Genomic DNA, 22,671 nt, shown 5'->3' on the forward strand with positions numbered 1-22,671 from the left:
AAAGAGTGGTGTTTATCTTTTGTCATGTGTGCTTCCCTTTCCTTTGAATTTAGCTTCTTCCTGTCCAGAAAAGGTGGGTAACAGATTAGATTAGTCAGCATTTCCCATCAGTTGCGTTGACCTGTACTACTTCCTCTTTGGGACAGTCTTTTCTGTTTCCTCTGCAACCATTCATGGTGTGGGTCACAACTATGATACTAACTGTTTTGAGTGTGGGTCCATCCTGTGCTCCAGCACTAAAGTGGAGTACACACTATCATTTACTCTGGTTAAATGTAACCAGACACACTGCAGCCCATTTGTTTTATGTACATAGTCTCTTAATAGGCTACCTTCCTTCCAATTTTATCTATTTACTTATTGACCAATGGGAAATGGATCTATAGGACACTCACTGACAGTTGCAAATGTCATCAAAACACAGTCACCTCCTCTATTTCACTTAGGTACCAGTACTGAGATGCATGCCTGACAGCAAGGGGCTGCTTACTAGACACGCTGCAAAGGATAGCAGAATAGAAATGAGAGAATGAGGGGACAGTCCTCTTTCCTACTGGTTGGTGTGTAGCCTGCAGCCCACATCGGCCTTTTATGTTACTACAGAAGTCAAGACACAGCTTTGTGTTTCTGTGATCTTATGGTAATGAAAAACTCATCATTTCAAGTAAGGTGACTGAATGAAAAATTAAAAACCTCTTTCTTATAAGACATCTAAAGTTTAAAAGCATATAAAATCTAAGCTCTTTCCAAAGTAAAAACAAAACACCAACCATCTCCCTAGAACTACCCCACCAAAAGGAAAGCATGTGTTTCCATTTTGCCACTGTATGACATCCATTTCAGAAATGCAAAATCTTAGTTGTCCATGCCCTCAAAAATATGCAAAACAGTATCTTGAAACTTATGTGAGAACCAGAACCCTCCAAAGGTCACAACCTTAGGGCAAAGGATGAATTGGAAAAAAAAAAAGTCCAATAATAAAGAAAAATAACTGGCAAGTTACTCTGTCCTGAGCCAAACTGAGCCAATTAAACTGGAATCAATAGCGAGACACAAAGAAATATTCAGCATATGACGAGTGGGTTCCAAACATGGGGAAAAGACAAAAGTTCTCTAGCATCTGTCTATCTAGATGGGATTTATTAAAGAGAAACAAGATTAGAAGAAAAGAACACAAATTTTAAATCTCACATTTTTTAAAAGCCTTGAGCTCTCAGAATACAAAGCACAATGAATCCCAAGAAGGAAACACAAAACAACATAGACCCATATAAAAATATTATAATTAAATTTCAAAATACCAAGGGAAAAAAGAGGTCTTTAAATGAACTGGTAAGAAAGCATAGATTGGCTTTAAAATGGAACAGCAAATGGCCTGACAGCTGACCTCTCTGGAGCAGCTGACCTCTCCAGAGCAGCTGACCTCTCCAGAGCAGCTGACCTCTCTGGAGCAGCACTGAAGCAGACACTAGAGGATTAGCACCTTCAACCTGATGGATGCGTACTGCTCCATTTATTTCTATTCTGTACTACAATGGTCAGTTTGTAGTTTTCTATCCAGTGGAAGGTCTAATAAAAATTAAAATATTTTAAGAAGTATAAACATTAACCTGAGGATTCTAACCAAGTAGTAACTACTGAGAGGATTTCTCCAGTATATACTTCCGTGTGAAGAACACAGAAATCAAAACAAAACATGCATTTAATGCAAGAAGGTGAGTAAGTAATTTGGTAATTATGTCAGTGTATCTAAATACTCACCACATTTACATATGTGGTATATTCTATTGACTGAAATAGAGAAAAATTAAGGTGGAATTCAAATCCTGGCAACAACAATGTGGAAATCAGAAGTCGGTTATTATAATCAAAATGGCTCAGGTTATTTTAGAAAGAGGCTAGGAAGATTAACTTACCACCTTAAGATAAGTAGGAATGTCAGAGTATTGGGAGTATAAAGCAGAATAAACACAGTTTATAACTACCAAACTTGAGAAGAGTAAACCAAGAGGTCAGGAAGAGGGGGGGTGGGGCACACTATATAGAAAGGCACAATGAAGACTACAAATGACTCTCAAACTAAATTAAAATAATTCAGTGATGATTACAAAATACAAATGGGCTAAAGTCAGTAAACTCTCCTAAAGATTTTACATTAGATTTAAAATAAAGAAATCTAGATATATGCTACTAAAAGAGAAAGACTGAAAAGCAACAAAGATTGATACCAAAAGGAAGCAAAAGACACACAAAAAGACAAAGCAAATTTTAAGAAAAAAATCATTATGAGAAATAAAGAGACTATTACAAAACTGCTCCTTAACATCACTAGGCATTCTAAGTTTGTTAAGATTTGTTTTTATTTTAATTATGTGCACGTGGCTATGTGTATCTCCATGTGTGATTTTGTACACACGAGTACAGTGCCCATAAAGGCTAGAACAGGGTGTCAGATTGCCTAGAGCTGGAGTTACAGACAGCTGTGACCTACCTGATGTGAATGTTGGAAACCAAACATAGGCCCTCTGCAAAAGCGTTACATACTCCTAGTCACTGGGCCATCTCTCCCACCCTAGGAATTCTAAGTTTTAATGAATATAAAAGCATAGATTATCCTCAAAACATATAAAGCAACAATTGAAATACTTGGTAAAACATTCAAACACACAACAAAGAGGGTAGAGTATAGTTGTTTATAACTTTTTAACTGTCTCCCTTGTCAATCCTCCCTCTGGAATTAATCCACAGTCAAGCCTTTTTGTGTGTTTTGTTCACAGTCATATTTTAAAGCTCAGAGAAACATAATATGGTAGTTGCCTAATACACTTGTTGAGTGTTTGAATTAGTCAAGATGAAAATAAGATAGCAACAACAGAGCTCAGATAATGCAATCAACAAGCATGATCCAGAACCCTGCACTTCTAACTGGTGAAGACATGCTCGCAAACATGCATGAAGGACTTATGAAAATTCAGAATGTGCCAGACCACATTTTCTGACCACAATACAATCAAGTTAGAAATAAACAACAACAAAAACAACACAATTCTATGCATTATAAAATGTAAAACACATTTTTGAATAACATAAAGGGAAGAGAAAAATATAGAGAAGACTCAGCAACGAAAGACTGATGAAAATATCATAACCAATATTGTGCCAAGAAGCACAAGACAATAAGGGCACTTGCTGAATAACTGCATATCCAAATGAGAATTGGCAAAGTGAACAAGAGAAGATATATGGCAGGAAAATGAAAAGGAAATTATTGAAGTAGAAATATATATATATGCATATATATATATATACAATAAAGAATAAGAAAATCAAAAGCTGTTTATTTGAAAATAACTCAGAACTCTGACAAGTGTGATCACAGAGTGAAAAGAGCTGTGGTTTAATATTAGAGATAAAAGATGCCAAATTTAGGCTACATAAGAGATGTTAAAAAAAAGAGAACAATAATATACTTAGAGCTAATTTATCCTAAAATAAATGGATTGGAGAATTTCCTAGAAAAAATGATTTATCTAAACTGACCCAAATAAAATATAGAATATTTCTACAATGTATAATAATTAAATAGGCTAAGTCAGAGTTAGCCATCCACCTGCCAAACATCCCTTGTGGTGGTGGTGGTTCATTAGCCTCCATGTCTAGATGAGGAGCAATTGACAGTTGATGACTCCTGGGGGAAAGAACAGCCAGGTGTTTTTAGAAGTATGGCCCCTGATAGGTTGACCATGCCCCAGTGGGTGGCCCCACCCCCACTTGTATAGGGGGCAGCTCAAATTAACTTGGTAGGTTGCATACATTTAAAAAAGTACCCAACACTGGTAGTAGGTAAGGAGGTAGGAGATGGATCTGGGAGATGCTGGGGGAGGTAGTGAGGAGGAGTGATCAAAAAAATACCCTGTACACTCATATGAAATTCTTTAAAACTTAATGAAAACATTCTTTTCAAATACCTTCCAGGCTAGATGATTTTAGCAGTGATTTCCTTCAAATAGCCAATGAAGGATTAATCCCAGTTTCAATCAAAAAGCTCTAAAGAACAATTAGAGTTTAATGTCATGTGATCTTAGGAAGCTAAGAACCTTGATATTCAAACCTGCCATGGGTGGTACACAAAAGGTATTTGTTGCTCAGTCTTCCTTGTGAACATAATTGCAAAAGCTTAAAAACAACAACAAAGAACACAAAACAAAACAAAACAAAAACCCTAGCAAGTGTAAACCAAGAATGCATAGTACATTCGTTCCACCATGACCATAGGCATTCAAGGATGGTTCCTTAGAAAAGCTAATTGTGTGTTCCACTACACAAGCAGATTATGGGGGTGGTGGGGGGGGGTGAGAAGAATCAGGTAGTTTTCTAGGTGAAGATATTGATAAAATTGATCAGCTTGCCTTGATTTGAAAGTGTACAAAGAATCTTTTGTACCAAGGAACACAGAGAACAGACATCATGTGATATCAAGTACTTTTCTAAAACTACTTACACGTGGATCCTTTCAAAGAATTCTCTTTCAAGTTGGAAACAGGATAAGAACATCCACCTATGATCAACACTTTCCTGGCCAACTTAGATATCACAGAAACCATTCAAAGGACTCAAGATTTCAAAGGAAAAGACAGCGGCAACTATACCACTTGGGGTGTATGTGTCCAGGCAGACGTCTCTGGGGGAGTGGCAGCGTTTGGTATCTTCAGAATTCAAGAATTCCAGAAGACCTAGGTCTTCTAAAACCTAGACTATTTTTACTACTACTTTCTAATAGCTACAGTTGTATTTCTTCCTGTTCCAAGCTCTTTAATAACTGAACTTTCTGGGAGGATGGAGCGTTACCACTGTTGGACTTCCAGTTTGACAGAATTCTCACAGAGCACAGCCTTAGGCTCTTCTGATTCTCCAGGAGCCAAGAGTCCGGAACAGCACTGAGCTCAGCTCCAGGAGACCATCGCAGCTCTAACAAGTCTTTGTTATCATTTTCAGTGGTGTTTGATTGTTTGTTTTTGTTTATTTTGTTTTCTTTCACAGAAGCTACATTACGAACAACAAGTCACCCACAGGGGATAGAAATCCCATTTCAATATTTTGTTGGAGAGTGGTATTTAATTTTCTTTCCCCTTGATTCTTTAGATGGTTTGTTCTTGTGGTTTTTCCAAGTATTTTTGTATTCTGAGTCATTCTGAGCAACTGACTGGGAATGTAGGAAGACGTCTCTTTTTGCTGTTTTCATTAACTGTGTGATTGACCCCAGCCTCATCACCGAACCTAATCAAGTAACTTCATTCATTGCTAAATAAAGATAAAATGTAGCCTGGAAACACGGGTTAAAATTAGACTCTGCCACCTGGTGACTCACTTCTCATAAATTGACACAAATTAGGTTTTTCCTGTAACATTTCCAATTGAAGAAAAATAAAAACACCCCCTTTAGTATTTTCGTCCCACCATAGCACATTTCCATCCATTCAATTCCACTGCTTAGTTTTAGCGAACGACCACAGCACCTGGTGATGGTTGATGGCCGGCACTAAGTCAAACCTTGATGGTCTCTAGCAGCAATAAAAGATGAAATTAGAAAAATGCCATGAGTAATAGGAAAAGTAGACCAAAGGCCTGACTCAGCTTCCACCTCTGGGTCCAGGTCTCTATTTTGCAATCTAAGAAAGCCAAAGGGACTTAGAAACTATGCTTTCTAACTCACAAGATGGTCACCCAAAGCCCGCCATCTTTTTATCCTTCTATGCGATTGTTTTAATTCCCTGCCCCTCAGCAAGGGGGAAAAAAAAAGGTGGGAAGTTGTAAGTTTGTAAATAATAAACCCTGATATGGAGGAATGATTTGGCAGGATTTCAGTGCCTGCTGGAAACCCAGGAAATAAACCAGGATTTGAAGATCTTTCTGACTCTGTGTTTTAATCTTTTGAAACCATAACCCATGGTGGATGTTAAAATTCAAAACAGCACAATACAAGGAAAGCTGATTCAATGACAGTTGCCTGTAATTTTAACACATGGGAGGTAGAGGCTTGGAGGATTAGAAGTTCAAGGCCAGCCTTGGCTACAGAATGAACTCCAGGCTTGCCTGAGGTACCTGGGATCCTGACTTGGAAAAAAACATTTTTTTTTTTTTTTTTTTTACGTGGAGGGAAAGGATCTGAACATAAAAGCCGCGTTGCTGTCTTACCTTTGTTCCGTGTTAAAGAGCGCGAAGACGTGCTTGCTGGACATGAAGCCCTTCTCCACATCCCGCACCTTCAGGTTGTCCAGTGGAAGCATGTATTTCTTTTCTTTCTCCTGTTACACATAAGTGGGGTGGGGGGCGGTGTTAGGCTTTAATAAAACATCACACCAATGGCAACACACCACCTGAACTGGCTACCACCTGATAACATTTGATTACATTTCCTTGACACCACCAGACACTGCTTTCCCACCAGCTCCCAAGGAATACAAGTTATCTGAGACAGGGGAGACCCGTGATTCTCAGCACATGGGTTGAAAGCCTTGTGGGGGGAGGGGCGGGGTGTGCGGGGGTGGGGGGAGAGACTGAGATGGAGAAAACACGTGCTCCTCCATCCTCGCCCCCTCATGTGGGTCCCCTTAGATGTTTTGAAATGTTAGTTTGATATTAAGAATTTAGCCATCTGTTAATATTTAGCAAAAATGTTCTAGTCCTAATTCAATGAGAAATGCCAGATGGATTTCATTTCGCGTTTTATTTGCAGCCTAAGCAGTTTTGATAGCCAGCACTGGCAGGGGAGTGTGGAAGCTCGGGACCCTGGTATGAAATAGCCCATAACTGAGATAGAGTACAGAAAACCGTTCCCTCATCTGGGTCTCAGATAAAGTGTAGGCCCACAGAAGGATTGTTCTACACAACTCGTAGAAGTTATCAACTCACTGAGGATGAAAACTCCACTAGGATTAGATTGATATTCATTAACACGAGCTCTCTTTTAAATCAGACAATTCTTTATAAAGAATGTGGATATCGGAAAGGTGACGTTTGTAAACGTGATCGAACCACGTTGGTAAAACACAGCAAATGCCGAAGAGTTACCAGAAACACTTTTAAGGCCTGGCTCAGGCACAATGTCTAAGTGCATTTCGACTCATGAAACAGGCAGGAGGAAAATACTCAGTTTAGGAAGCCTAGAAAACCTATTGGCGGTTACGTTAGCGTGGTGCTTGCTAAGTAGTAGCCCTCAATGTGAGGAAGAACGCCTCCCCAGCATACTGAGCATGCTCAGAGCTCTACCAACGCACATCTTGCCTACGGGAACCGTGCCCCACACACTCATGTTTGCCAGGAGCTTGGATTCTCCTACAGCATACAGGCTGCCCAGAGAGCTCATTGCTCAGGAGCAGAGAGAGTATGGAGTGCTGGGTTGCCGGGGACATCATTGGTCTTGCCATTTTCTGCGAACAAACAAACAAACAACCCCCCCCCCCCAAAACCAACAACAAAACAAACAAACAAAAAACCCAAAACCAAAAACTGAGTGCGATGTATTAGCCTACACCACCATCCTCCGGAAAAAGAAATGACTCCAAACTTAACTACAAAAATAAGAGATTGAAAAAAGCGGGCTGTAAAAGTTGAAGGAAGCTGGTTGGCAAACAAAATGGCCGCTCTGGCAAACAAAGCCTTCAAAGGTTTGAAAAAAGATAAAAGGAACTCAGCGGGAGTGGAGAAGGCCTAGGAAAAACATGCATGGACTCTGTTCTAATATTTCCTGTATAAAATTAATAATTTATTCATAAATGCACGGATATGCTAAATAGCAAACTATATAACTCAAGTAAATGAGGTATCAGAGCAGAGTCCAACTTACTTAAAACATTTGTCAAACTATTTTAGGGCAGAACTCTAAGAGGGCCAGACTAGATTGAATAAAACCTTCTCCAATACATAATCAAATGAAAATGCTTGCGATCCAGAGAACACTTTTTTTTTTTTTTTTTTTTTTTAATTGGATGGTTTTCAATGCCCTAAATTTAAGCAGCTGGGTTTTTTTTTTTTTTTTTAATGCACCATCCTATTCAACCTTTTGAAATGATGGATTGGCCTTTTTAATAGGAAATCTGCATTTCATTGTAAAGATGGAACACAATGTCCTTGGCTTGTGTTTTATAGAAGCAGGCCCCCCTTTGTACACACTCTTCAGCATATAGTGAAGACTGACAACCCTGCAAGGTCACATCAGCTACTAAACTCTGGAGGAAAGCATTCGGGTGCAGGCAGAGAGTGGGGCGGTGGGAGGACAGTCTTCACTCCCAAGGAAGGAGAATTAAATAGTATATTTACCTAAGGGTTTTGAGGCCGTGGCACTAAATTATTTCATGATCACAAGGTTTAAGACCGACAAAGAAGACAGTTTCTTCTGACTGGCTTGGGTAATTAAATTGTAAGAAAGACAGAACTAAACAGAGCAGTGGCACCAAGCAATGAAACAATATGTCATGGGTATGTCTGGAAATCTTGGTGGTTTGGGGGTTCTGGTTCAAAAACAACAATAACAAAAATCTTGAACCTCAAAGCTTAAACAAAAGGCTAGGGGAGGGAGAAATATATAGAGCTGTGACTTCTAAAACGGAATGAGACTTAGCACCATCTTAATTAAGAAAGTTGCTAAGTAACATGTCAGTTCTGATAATCCACAGTCCAACATGATAGCCACCAGCTACAGGTCGCTCTGAACTAATTGAAATATAGCTACTTAAACTGGGATAGGTGTAGATAAGAGGCAGACGCCTGATTCCAAAGACTTGGTATAAAGTAATAAGATGAATAATTATTTATATGCTTGCTTATTAAAAAAAATACACACACACACACACACACACACACACACACACACACGGGTGCTCTGGCTTCATGTATGTCTGTGCATCACATGCATGCCAAGGAGACCAGATGAGGACATCAGATCCCTTGGAACTATAGTCATAAAGGGTTGTGAGCCACCCTGCTGGCGCTGGGAACCAAACCTGGGCCCACTGGAAGAGCACTGTGGGCTGATCTTCCTGGTGAACCATGTCTCCAGCCAACCAGTAATAGTTTTAATCAACAATCTCATCAGTACTTTTAACTGTATAATCTCATCAATATTTTTATATTATTTATAACTATGTTGGGGCATTATTAAATGTAATTTCTCCTGCTTCTTTTCTTTTCTTTTGAAGGGGACTGTTAGACATGTACCTCACATGAAATTTCTTATAGCAGCACTGAGCCTTGTGCCTTGACCAAGCTCCTTACTCCGGTCCACGCAGGCAGTCTTCCTTTCTGACTTTGCCGCTTCTGCCTTGCAGCATAGTCTCTCTTAGGCTCAGCACCTCACTGGTGTGGTTTCTTCCCTCACCTCCCTCACCACACAACTAGAAACATCTCTTACTCTTTCCATTTGACCATTTCCCTGCTGTCCCAGGTCTCAGGCATCTCATGCGTGCTCTGTCCCTTTGCCTTTTAGCTTCTTTAAGTCACCAGGGTAAGGACTTAGTTTTTTAAAGTTTTCAGTAGCTTTTCATTAGTTTCAGGGGAAGACCCACTAACCCAGTGTGACGTTTTCAAACACCTGCAACTTGGCCCCGTCCTAACTTGTCACTTTTTCACTTTCTTTAAGAAATCTCCATTTTTAGCTGTGTGGGGGTGCATATCTGTTATCTCATCATTTGAGAAGTAGAGGCTGGAGGGTCAATGAGAATTTGAGAACAACCAGCTCTATACTGTGAGTTTGAGGCTAACCAGGATGACATGGCAAGACCCTGTGCCAGTGACCACAAACAATGGATTCTATCATGACCAAATCCACCAAGACTACACGGCCTAAATTATCCTTTCAACTCCTTTCTACCACAGCCAGGATGCTTACAGTTCACACCAATAACCTACTCTGTGGCTCTTATAGCTGCCTCTGTCACCGCCTCATCTCTCCCGTTTTAGTGAATACAAAAGGTGTTATTTATTTCATTCATTTCAAGCTAGGGTATCTTATAGGAGATGATCTCAAAATGCACTCAAAAATTAGTGTGAAGGTTCATTTAGAACTCAGGCTATCCAGTCTATTAAATTATTCAAGTGCATTTCCTTTGCAAAGAAAAATGAAGTAAAGAATATTTACTGTAAAAGAGACTTAAAATTTGATGATTTAAATGCCATTATTGGGCAAACTTTTGGAGGTGGGCGCATATATAAAATTTTAGAGATTTATCTTAATGTCAATTCTTTTTCTTCTTAAATAATTTATTTATATTTATTTTATGTGCATTGTATGCCTGTGGGTGTTAGATTTTGTAGTTACAGACAGTTGTGAGCTGCCATGTGGGTGCTTGGAATTGAACTGGGGTCCTCCAGAAGAACAGTCAGTGCTCCCAACCACAGAGCCATCTCTCCAGCCCTTAATGTCAATTCTTAAGTAATTTTTTGCATGCTTTTAAAAGCTTCTGGGACTGACATTACTTTGGTGACATTATTTTTTTTAACATATTTAAACAGTACTTTTTTTTTTTTCTGTTCTCAACACAGGAGGGTCACTAACATTATTTGTATGAGGCATCCAGAATGAGAGAGATGGTTTGTTCAATGAGAAAAGTAGTGTAGGAGACCTAGTGCTCTATCCCAGTAAGTGGGCAAAAGCTGGAGGCATAGGAGAGAGAATGGCCTGAGATGCAAGTAAGTGTTGAGTCCTAACAGAGAAGTCACAGTGAAGAGAGGGGGAGGTTATGGGATGGACATACTATGCGGTCCCTGAACTTGAAATAAGAGTCAGTGGATTTGTCAAGTGCCCAGTTGTGGCCTCTGGCTAGCAAAGCACTATTTAGTTGGTTGCTGGAAAGGCATACAATGGGTATGAGCATTGAGGAATAGTTCCTATGTATGCAAAGTGGTAGGAAGTGTGCATTCACTTAGCAATTTATATGAACCAAGTTTCATATGTTGGGAACTATTTGAGTGACCTTAGTTTGATTCCCTTACTCAAGGCAACACACCTCTTCCAGGAGATAGGGGACTGTGAGTTCTTTCTCACTCCTACCCAGCAACTAGCAAGCACTGAACACCAGTTCCATAGCATAGATTACACATACCATGGAGATTCATTTAAAAATATTGGTTAGCAGAGGCAAGTGTTAATATTTGACAGTCACATATACTTAAGAATCAAATTAAAAATGGTGTAAGATGTGGTTTTAGCTTCTTCTTGCTTGGACAAAACACATGACTAAAAATAAAGAGAAGTCTTATGTGGGTTCATGGCTTCAGGGGTGTCAATCCACCGTGGTAGGGAGCAGTTCATAGCACAACGGTTCACAGCACGACAGTTGACAGTGTGGCAGCCAGAAAGCATGGGCAGAGACCTGTGCTACTGGACTTCCTTTCTTATCCCTTTATTTCATTTTGATTTCCAGATTATATCCAGGGTGGGTCTCCCCGCTTCACCTTAGTAAACCCTCTCTGAAAATACCCTCAGAGACACACCCAGCAACATACCTTCCCAATCATCTGGATGTTTCTCAATCCCACAAGGTTAGTAATCAAGACTAAGCATGGGTTGGCATGACTTTTGACTACTAAATCTATATAAAGTTTAGCTCAGCAGGCTGTGTTTACTTCTCTGTTCATCTTTGCATTGCTCTGATTTGCCAGTGATGCCTTCTCTTCTAAAAGGAAACAGGCACTCGAGGCACCGAAAAGCTTGTCAAAAGCCACTGCCCCCACAAAGCCAATTCCGATTACAGAATCTTACATACTTCTTTCTTTAGCTCTCACATTTTCCACATTTTCATGGATTATCTAGAATATCAATTTTTTGGTGTTCATATTGTCTCTTTTAATAGATTGAAGCCCTTTGAGGACAAGGACCATGCGGTGTTTATGCCCAGCAGCTTTCATGTGTTGCTTAACAAACACTTGATTCTTGGTGATACAACACAAATAAAATTTCAACATGGTTGGTCTACTTACACCATTATGTTAAAATGCATTTAACTAGATGTGATATAAACACTTATTTTTGGTGCTTCAAGGATTGATTTTATGGAGTTTTACAGTGTTCTAGGCATATGTAACTTATTATTACGTGAAGCTTTACCAATTAGATCAGTATATTTAATTTAATTCACACAAGTCTCATGACTTCCGAACACAACAATCCAACTACTCTTGATAACAGTGCAAAAACAGAAACACACAAGGAATGCCAGTTCCCTCATAGGCCCTAGATGCAAATGTACAACTTCAATTTTCATAAATCAGTCATTCAAAATGCTTATCTTTATATTCCTAGATAAGTGTAGTTCTTACTCTTGTCAAAGACACTTCTCTTTTTACAGAAAATGGAGGCTACTACAGAGATCCACAGTGGATTAAAATGCAGAAAATATGTGTTTTCGGGGTCCCCAGGTCTAGTTGATTCATCTACAATAGCATCCCTACATCCTAGGCTCAGGGAACATCCAAAAAGTGGGACCATAAAGACTATGAGAACCGAAGGATCAGGACAGAGAGTCTTCTAGACATGGGGAGATGTTGCACCCTGAAATCTCATCAACATGGTGGCCTAAACAAGACTTATGGTGAATATTCCATGCTGCAGCGAAAGCGGTGCTTTACTGGTACCACATTTTCTAGTATGCTCATCCTTTTCTCAGACTCACACAGCAATTGTGCATGTGTATTTGCCTCCATCATTACCTTTGCCGCACTATAGATGGCCAATTTGCTAAATGTCTTCTCTTATTGAGAGACTAATATGAATCTGTTCTCTCTAAGCATTGCACCTTTCATTGGGTGGTAAGTGGGACGTCCCTACAACAGGGCCCTACCAAACACTAGCAGTGTGTGCAGACTGAAGAGCTGGTAGTACTGTGCCATCCAAAAACTAGGTGGTTGTCCCACTAAGCACTTGGTCCAAAGAGAGGGCAGAAGCTCCCAGAGTTATACAAATTGAAAAGATTCCTTATCTCAAGGCTAAATTCTCCCTGGAATTCTAGAAGCTCTATGAGATACCACAGCACAGTCAACTATTCCACTTCGCTTGCTGCTCAAGAGATAATAATGTTGACCAATATTCTTTTCTAACGTTTTATTTTTTTCCTTTGTTATAATGTAGCCAGAATGTTTGTGAGTGGCATGATCCTGGGTATCAGGGTAAGAACCAGGGCCAAGAAAGAGGTGATGATACTGTGTGTTATCCCAAGTCTTCTGGCTTTGACTGGCTGACCCAGAGTAATGGGTAAGCATGCATGCTCATCAGGTTCCTTCCCACAACACCCGCTGTATGCTTTTCACGATGAATCGAAGCTCTTCACCTTGTCCAGTGTACCAGCTCCAAGACTGGTCTTTACAGGGTAGTCAATAATGTCTTCAAATGAAATGCTTTTGCTTTCTACGCATAATATTCCCATTTGTATCTTCTGGAGTCTGCATATAAGGATGTTTGTCCTGCAGCTCATGGGCTGGATGCATCCCAGGCTACCCAGAAATGTAGCCCAACACCTCTGTAAACAACAACATCCTTTTGCAAAGTCAAAGGGTTGGGCATCCTTAACACTATTTTTTCTAGTACGGATGAATTTCCCCATTTGCTACTTGGCTTCAATTTGACTTGAAAGTCTTACAAAGCATTCTACCACTGAGTTCAGACTTGATCTACAGTTTTTCTAAAAATATTATAGGTGTCCTTTCCTCATTTCCCTTGAAGACCTACTTTTATAGTGACCAGAATCCAATCAAGAAAAAGATTTTGTCGCCAATGTCCAATATATTAATTGACTTAAAAAACAGCAACCCCCCCCCCCCGACCACAGTGGGCTGATGTCATGAGAACAGTCATCCTTTTTATCCATCTAATCCCTCTGATGTTGACTTTCTGGTACTCCCATGAATGCATCTAGAGTGTGAGCGTCACCTGCATTTCTACACACTTCCTTCTCAGTTTGGCTGACCTGCCAGTCTAATTTTTCAGTTTGTAGGGGCAGAACTCTTCTCCTGTCCTTTAGCTGCTAGGAACTTTCTTTGCCTCTTCCCTTCAGATCTTCCATTCAAAGGAGCTCTGGTTAGCTGGCTAGAAGACCTTTGACTTTGCAAATTCATCCCCACCCGCCTTTTTCTCCATCAGAAACCAGAGACAATTCACGGGACCATCAAATTCAAACTACCTGTGCTCTGCCCTGCCTACCTGATTGAGCACTTTGATGCACTTGCTAAAACCACACAAAGACACAAAGTGCTGTTGAAGTCTAAGCCAGGGTGCTCGCAGGTCTGCACTCAGGCCTTCCTGGACTGCTTCTGGGATCCCTTGCAGCTAAGCCTGACCTCTTCGCAGCACTAGCACTCGTGGTCTCTGCTACATTGCTTTGTACTTCTGTCTTATTTTCTAAGTCTCCAGTTGTGTACATGTTCCTTTAACTATAACACAAACTCCCATGGGGAGGAACAAAGTCTTATTGGTGTCATTGTTTTCATCAACATCTGTACCTTTCTCCTTGTTTCTCCGGCTTTGCTGCGGCACCACTCACTCTTTGAGACAAGAAACCGTTCCCTTACTGGTGTTGGCAATGCAGTGATTATCTAGCAAACACTTGCCTTTTGAATGGATGAGCAGTGCCCTCAGGGCTGGCTCAGTGCTTAGCCCAGATTAAGTACTCACAGACGATGGCTGACTTATAAAACACTCAAAGTGCCAGAGAGAGAAAAAGGCTATAAAAATATTGAAGATGCCAAAGTGCTGGTTGCACATGCTGGCGAAACCCGGAATCTGCTGTTTATTGCTATTAAAGAAGTTTCAATCATAGAGATATGCAAGTGTGACGTGCAATAATGTAAACTGCTCAACTTTTTATATGGATTTTAATTTCTTGTTTTAATCAGAACTACACTTTGACTGGTGAGGAACATCTGTCAACCAGAAGGTTGCTCAATGGACTTCTTTGGATTTATTTTCCAATGCTGAAGAAACACTACCCATGGAAAATGAGTGGGGTCTCCTAATAGGCCAAGGAAATGCCACTGTGTCTGGGCTGTCAGCTTTGGGGCCATTGGACCATACCTATACTGTACGTGGGCTCTGGGCTAGAGCTGCATGTGTCATGTCTCCATTGGTGGGAACTGGGCTAGAGCTGCATGTGTCATGTCTCCATTGGTGGGAACAACCATAACAACAACAAAAGCCATGGCTCCTGGCACCTCCAACACTAACTGGAGAAGATGCCTTGCTCCTGGCTCGGTATCTGCCTAGGAGTCTACTTCCTTCAAGAAGTCTGCCTGGCATTTCAGACACGCGACTTCAGACTGATGGAGCCTGAGTTCTGGATTTCCCTGTGGGAATCCTTTCCTGGAAATTTGACCTAACCTCTATAAATTTTCCCTTTTACCCGAGAAGGATCTAGTTAGCTAGTAAGCATTCTGAAAACACACTAGCAGTATCTAGCAGTTAATTTCTATTTTGTGCTTTACTAAAACCAGACAGTAAAGCAGAACAACAATACTAATCAGTAACCCTCAGCAGGTAACAACAACCCACGTGAAGCACATGCCAGCACATATGTGTCTCATAGGCTCATATGGTCTTGAATTTCTACTCAGAACCTTTGCGTGCTTATTAATTTGGGATTTGCCATTGAAGTTCTGAGTGAAAGGGATACCACTTGAGTAGCTATGCAAGAAAACCAAAGACAACAAATATCAATAAGAAAGGGAGAGAATGCCTTGTGCAGCCGTAAGTGCCAGGCTACCGTATGGCAGCAGCGGACCTTGTAAGTTAAGTTTTCTAAAGCCAAGCTAAGTACCACGCTTAGTGTTTTGTTTTGTTTTGTTTTGAGTTACTGGGAAGGAATTTTTTTTTTTTTATTCATTATGGTACCATATGCTCCAAGCCCTTTAAATTAGCATAATTTCATATGTTTGATGGTTATATTTTCTTCATTTCTTTCAGTGTTCTAAGGCAAAGCAATTTAGATCTTTTTAAAGAGAGAAACTTTTTTTTTTTTTTCATTTTTCGAGACAGGGTTTCTCTGTGTAGCCTTGGCCATCCTGGACTCACTTTGTAGACCAGGCTGGCCTCGAACTCACAGCGATCCGCCTGCCTCTGCCTCCCGAGTGCTGGGATAAAGAGAGAAACTTTTAAGTTTGGAACAGTGATGGGCTTACTAGAAAAAGTACATGATATGAGTCAGATTCCTGGCATTAAAATGCAAAGACAAATATTCTCCAATGTTAACTATTATGGCTGTATGTTAAATCAGATGTGAATGCACAAGAGGCCACAAATCTGGAAATTACACTTAGGCTGTAGCAGCTCAAGTGCATATTAATCACACAGCATTCTTCGCGCACAGTCCGTTGGGTACTTGTATTAAATGAAAGTGTTATTTTGGCTGAGTGTACCATACATTTGCAAAAGTGCAGCTTAATAGAAGTGCTCTGTTTATAAATCCAGCACAGTTTTTTTTTCTTTTACTTCTCTGAGAAAATGTGGGTCAGGAAGGCATAGTACAAATAAAATCTTCTGACGAGTCCCAGAACTCAGCAGATGAATGGTTTGAAATTTCCCTCCATCATTTGTCACCAAGCTGCAAACAAAAAAATCAAAGCTTCATTTCCCCTCTCCCACATCTCAGCATAGAAACACTAAAGGAGGGGCCACTAAGGAGAAAAGTGACGGCTGGGGAGGAGGGGGTCAACCGAATTAGCCAAGTCTTGTTAAGTGCATTGTGGTGGCGATTGAACTGTTTTGTGTTTAGCTGTCTGCTTTTTGGTCTGGAGATAGTAACATAATTTCAGGAGATATCTCGTCTGAGAGGGAAAAGCAGAACTGAGTGAGCACACATCCTTTGTCCTTGGCAAGGTAGTTGAGAGCCCTTCTCCTGGGGAGTGCAGCCTCATGAGCAGGGGAAGGGGGCCCCTGTAAGTGCCTTCTGAGACACAGCCCTGGATGTTAGGGGATTTGGCAGGACTGTTCTAAGACAGCCTGCTGGCTGTGTGCCAATACTGGGTCAAGCATGTCTCCACAAGGAACAGGCTTTGAACAAGGGGACAAGAACAAGGATGTTTCTCCTTTGTCAACCCTCATGATGACTGTTAGCCTACCTACTACTTTTTGGGTGAGGAGAACAAAACACACACACACACACACACACACACACACACACACACACACACACACACACACGGTCATGCTCCAAATGAAAACTCAGGAAACGCAGGAGTACACGCAGGACAAGGGCAAAGCTACATTCCTGGGGAGGAGCAGGTGTCCTTCGCTCCCCACGCAGCTCAGGTGGATTAGTCCATCCTCCACTTCTGAGGCACAAATACACAGAACAGGGACCCTCATGAGGCATAGGGTGAGGAACAAATGGCCCATGGCTTGTAGTTAGCACAGAAGGGGTTCAAATAGGCGTTCTGACACCAGCTGTGTGAATCCCCAACACATCACTTAGATCACCCATCACTGAACTATGTGTAACTCATGTCTCATGAAAGGCACAAAGTCAATAAGACCCTGGGGGCAGGCTGCACCTTTCGGGGCTCCTGACATGTTAATTTCCCTTTCCTTAGAGAAAAATACCTCTTCTTTCCACCATCTTGGCACTTAGAAATATAGTATTCTTCAACTTATTTATGACGGTGTACTTTCACGCTTGTAGGCCACTGAACTAGGAAGGGGGAGAGAGAAAGTCCGCTGCAAGCTCAGCTGTAAATACATGTTGACCAGGAAAAATATCGAGCCAGAACTATGGACTGGCTTGCAGCCACACTAAGGAAGTGAGAGTGTAAGTCAGGACATACCCATCATTCCTTCTCACTCCTAGGAGAGACCAAGGAAGGGACTTAGGGGCAAGGACAAGCTCTTAAAGGCATAAAACACAATATATCAGCAATTGGGGAATCATCTGCCTTTTCTGACAGATACGTTCGCACATGTAAAAGGCTGTGTGCAAGAATCTCGAAATGGTCTGGGAAACTGTTGGTGCAGGAAGTTTTGATTCCCTTATCCAGACCCATAGTTGGTGTTACATTTCTGCTGCCCTCAAAACCGGACTGTCTAGGCACCCCTTGTTGTCGCCTTGCTCTGAGCTTTCCCTCTGCATCCCCACAGGTTTCCTCTCACACTTTGCTTACTCTGGATCTGGTGTAGCATGAGTGGGGACCGTGCTCTTCTTTTCATGGATCCCCAATGCTTGTAGGCATTTTAGTGCATGCTGCTGTAGGACACTCCCTGGGCCTCATGTCTCCAAGCTTTGTTTCATGCATAAGTGTATCTGCGTATATTAATATCTCCTAGAGAATCAACTGCCAACAACTAACATTTCCTGATACTATATATACCCTGAATTTGAGCTCTTAAATCCTTCTATCTATAAATGCATTGAGTAGTTCAAGGATTTTAATAATGAAGTAAAGAGGTGGGGCCTGTGGCTTGAGTCACCCCTAAGCCAGTCACTGCCATACGTAGCAGACTAGTCCAAGGCTAAACTTACAAAATTCTGATGTGCTTCCAAGCCTTAAGTAAAGAAACACATTGAAGTCAGTGTTTCCCTAACTATGGTCACTCAATTCCCACAACCTATGAGCTCTTGTGACAGTTTAAAGTAAATTTTATTTTGGTGTATAAAGTTTGTATAACATACTTCCTGAATTGTCAGGGGCACTATTTCATGACTCAGTGCTGCCAATCAATTCATTCTATCTGTTCGCACTGGGCCAACTATTAGTGATTCATTTATGTAGACAAGGAAAGGATCGAGATAAGCATCAGTACATTGGTTGTATAGTATCCTCCAATGGCATTGCAGCTCCCTGGTGGATTGAGGCTTCGCTCCAGTAGTAGCAGGAGAATGGTGGGGTTGCCAGACCAGAGTAGCTGGGAATGCCAAGCTAGAAGCAACATAGGCCACACATACAAACTACCTTCCTTCTTGTTAGCTAGTTCAGTTCCCTAAAAGAACACCTTCTCTTTTATGATTATAATAACTGATCAGCTGAGGTTTCCAAACAGTACCACTTTGCTTGAATTTGACCTCTAATTTTGATTTTGTTTTTATATAGAGCAATAAGTATAAAGTATTTACATGCTCACAGATGTGTAAAATAAGTTTGTCTTTTATTTGTGCATACTTTTGTGATGTAGTCAACAAAACTAACATTCTGCAATCAGAATTAGGGATTGCTTTCCTTTAAAGCAATGGTCCTCAACCTGTGGGTCATGGAGGGTGGGGTCAAACAACTCCTTCACAGGGGTCACCTAAGACCATGAGAAAACACAGACATTTACATTACGATTCATAACAGTAGAAAATGTAGTTATGAAGTAACAATAAAAATAATTTTATGGTTGGGAGATAGCACAACATGAGAAACTGTATTAAAGGGTCACAGCATTAGGAAGGTTAAGAACACTGCTTTAAAGGGATCTGTCTGTCATTCACATTTAGGAAACAATGTTTAAGGAAAATATATTTTAAATTATTTTAAAAGTTTCGAAAGGTATGCTCATTGTCACAGTGCATTCAAAATCAGTACAAGCCAATGGCCTTGACTTAAAGTGGCTGGGATGGGGGGCTCAGAGATTGCTTTGGTGTCTAGCTCAGAGGGAGACCAGGAGGAAAGTGTAGAGTCCTCACCAAACCGAATTTTCATTTTTGTGTCTGAGCAGACAGGCATCCTGGAAAGGCTGCTCTTGCTTTGGTTTTACTGTATGTAAAGCAGGGATAATAACCCAATACCAATATCTAAAAAGCGAGAAGACATTCCTTTCTGAGAACAAAGAAGCAAGGGTCGGGAGGGCATTTCCATCTTTTCAGCAGGAGCTCTTGAAACCGTCTCAAGGACATGTGTCTAATTCTTACTGACCTGTAATTGGACCTGTGTTTAATTTTTGTCACCAGTTTTCTGCTTCCTTTAAGAAGGCTGGGGAAATGCTGAATTGCTGGAAGAAAAAAAAAATAGATTCTTGGAAGAATGGGGGGGCAACAGGTTTGAGACACAACAAAGTTGAGCCCTAAGTAAAAGAAGAAAATGAAAGAAACAGAGGAAGAAGAAGACGAGGAATGGAGAGAAAAACTCTTTGAGAAACTAGTGGGCAGGGAGACTAGAAGGAGAGGGAAGACGGTAAAAGCCATCTTTATACTAGACTTCAGAACAGACATATTAGTAGAGAGGACAAGGCCCAGGCCAGCCCTGAGAGGGGACACCGTTAATGTGAATACAAATGCTGACCTTTAGCCTGCTTATCCCCCCTTTCCTCTCCCTCCCCTCCCTTCCTCTATCTGTCTCTTGCTTAAAAGCTAGAAAGTCCCTGGACTAGAACCAGTAGAATTTGAGGTGGTGGCGGGGGTGGGGGGGGTGGTATATGAGAAAAAAGAAGGAAAAGAACTCCCATGTCTGTCCTATGCCACCGAGTCATGGCACACTCGCTTCCTTATTCCAGCCCACCACAGCCCGTTGTGTGCCCACACGCTCCTGCCCTTTCTTTGCTGTCATATTTACTTAAGCACTCATCTTACCTACTCAGCAGTGGGTTTGCCAAGTAGCATACTTTTTCACAATATTCACAGCACCCAGGACTGTATGGAACACACTCTACTGAATAATATCAAATTCCTTCTGAATAAAACACCTATCCATCTTTTTCATTTAAAAATTTATAAATATTTTGGGGCCATCTTTTTCTCAATGTGACCTAGATGTTATGTTGGAATTAGAGGAAGCCGCAAGTATAAATCCTGATGAGAAACTATAATTTATACGGGTATTCTTATACAGACAGCTGCACTCATATTTATTTTATGTGTGCTGAAGGCTACCTTTTATGGCTCATGTAACACCTGTCCTCTTAGGCTCATGTGCTTGAAAACTTGGTCCTCAGATGGTGGTGCTGTTTGGAAGGTTACAGAACCTTTAAGAGGTGAGGCCTTGCTGGTGGGAGTAGACCTGTGTATGCAGGCCCTGGATAGTAAACCAGGGCTTGCTTCCCACTTGGTCCAAACTCTACTTTCTGATTGCTGACAATGCAGACAAGCCACCTCATGTCCCCACTGCCACGGCCAGGAACTGCTCTTGCTGCCATAATGTGCCTGCCCTGAGTGACTATATCCCTTGAACTTGAGGCAGAATGGTAGACTAAATCTGCCCTCTCTGAACTGTTTCTGTTAGGAGTTCTGTCACGGAGATAAGTGAACCACATGCTATCTTTTCAAAAGCATTATTAGAAAGCTCAAAAGAAAGACTTGACAGTAGACGTTGTAGGACAATGAGGAAGAAAATGGGTTGACTTGAGTGAACGTGAGGAAGAAAATGGGCTGACTTGAATGAGCGTAGAGGGCTAGGAAAACAAAGACCTGCAAGAGTAGACGTCTATGCTTTCAATTTAATGGTAGGTTCCATTACTGAGGTGAAGAAGAGTGTGGGCATGTGGGCAGCTTTCTGTTTCAGAAAGTTAGTTAGAAGATGAAGCCAAGAGTAGAGTTCAGAGTAGAGGACATAAATGCAGCAGCCTTTCTACCAATGGTGCCTATAGATGGTCTAAATGCCAGAGGGAGGAATGAATTAAGAGAGGGGAGGGGAATAGGGTGGAAGGGGGTGGGGTGGGAATGGGAAAATACAAGCGAGGGGATAACAATCAGGATGTAATCTGAATAAATTATAACAAATTTTAAAAAAAGAGAGTGTGTGAGGTAGAAGAGAAGAAGGCCTAGATCACTCCAACCTTTACAGGAATGAGAGAAGAGGGAAGGACTAGAAAAGGTGGACAGAGGCAGCAGAGTGAGGAGGTGGGGGGAACACATGATGCAATGGAAGCCAAGATGGAGAATGGCCCTGTAACATCTATGAAACGGGGTAAGATGCAGATTAAACAGTAGCCACTGCACAGGCTAGGGTGTAGAAGGCTGAGCACTATCAGCCTGCCTGGAGTGGATTCAACTGGGTGACACAGAGAATGAGGACATAGAAGAACACAGTGGACATGGTAAGGAGACTCCACACACACATCCCGCCCCGCCCCCAATCTCTAGCCCTCGAGCTCCCGTTAAAAAGCAACTGCATGGAAGAAACAGCATTCATTTGAATAGTCTTAATTATTCTAAAATAAACACAAATATACTGAATTTTTTTCCCTTCTTCTTCCTGCTCTCTGGAACAGCAAGTGCAAAAGGTTTCCCAGAGTCACTAGTGCACAAGATTCCATGCAAAGTAATCGCTCCCCTGAAACAGCATACAAACTTTTGCAAGTGCTGATGTGTTGTGGGAGGAGGGAAGATGCCAGAGTTTTAGTAGAATTCTCAAAGTGACTGGGTTGAACAGCAGCACTCTGGATGTCTGCCACCGGAGGCAGAGAGGAAAGTGAGCTAATGAAATCTCACAGGTGTCTTCTTGCATCCGTGATTTCTGTGCTGTGCAGAGAACAGATTTTTATGATTGTGTCCCAATCAAGAACTTTGTCTCCACAAAATAATGGCTCCTGGTTGTTTCCACAGAGGGCAGAGCACTGTGTGCCCAAAGTTCCCAGAACATAAGCCTGATTAAGAACATTGTGGCAGCGTCCTCACCAACTCTAGCCAACCAGGAAATAGCAACTTCGCCTTGTGAAGGAACTGACAGACCAAATGTAGGGAACACTACAGATTAATACTAGTTTTCTCTGAATGGTGAGGAGCT

General features: G+C 41.3%; 1 protein-coding gene across 5 annotated transcripts in view; it reads right to left on the reverse strand.

The window, feature by feature from the left end:
* The window catches only part of Dnm3 (dynamin 3), a 448,546-nt gene that overhangs the window by 133,311 nt on the left and 292,564 nt on the right, over positions 1-22,671 (reverse strand). For all 5 annotated transcript variants that reach the window (XM_051147697.1, XM_051147696.1, XM_051147695.1 and 2 more), the window contains one exon: positions 6,196-6,305. In XM_051147697.1, coding sequence (XP_051003654.1) covers positions 6,196-6,305 — 110 coding nt within the window. The remainder of the gene's footprint in view (positions 1-6,195; positions 6,306-22,671) is intronic.

Source organism: Acomys russatus, chromosome 6, assembly GCF_903995435.1.
Source record: "Acomys russatus chromosome 6, mAcoRus1.1, whole genome shotgun sequence".
Classification (NCBI taxonomy): Eukaryota; Metazoa; Chordata; class Mammalia; order Rodentia; family Muridae; genus Acomys; species Acomys russatus.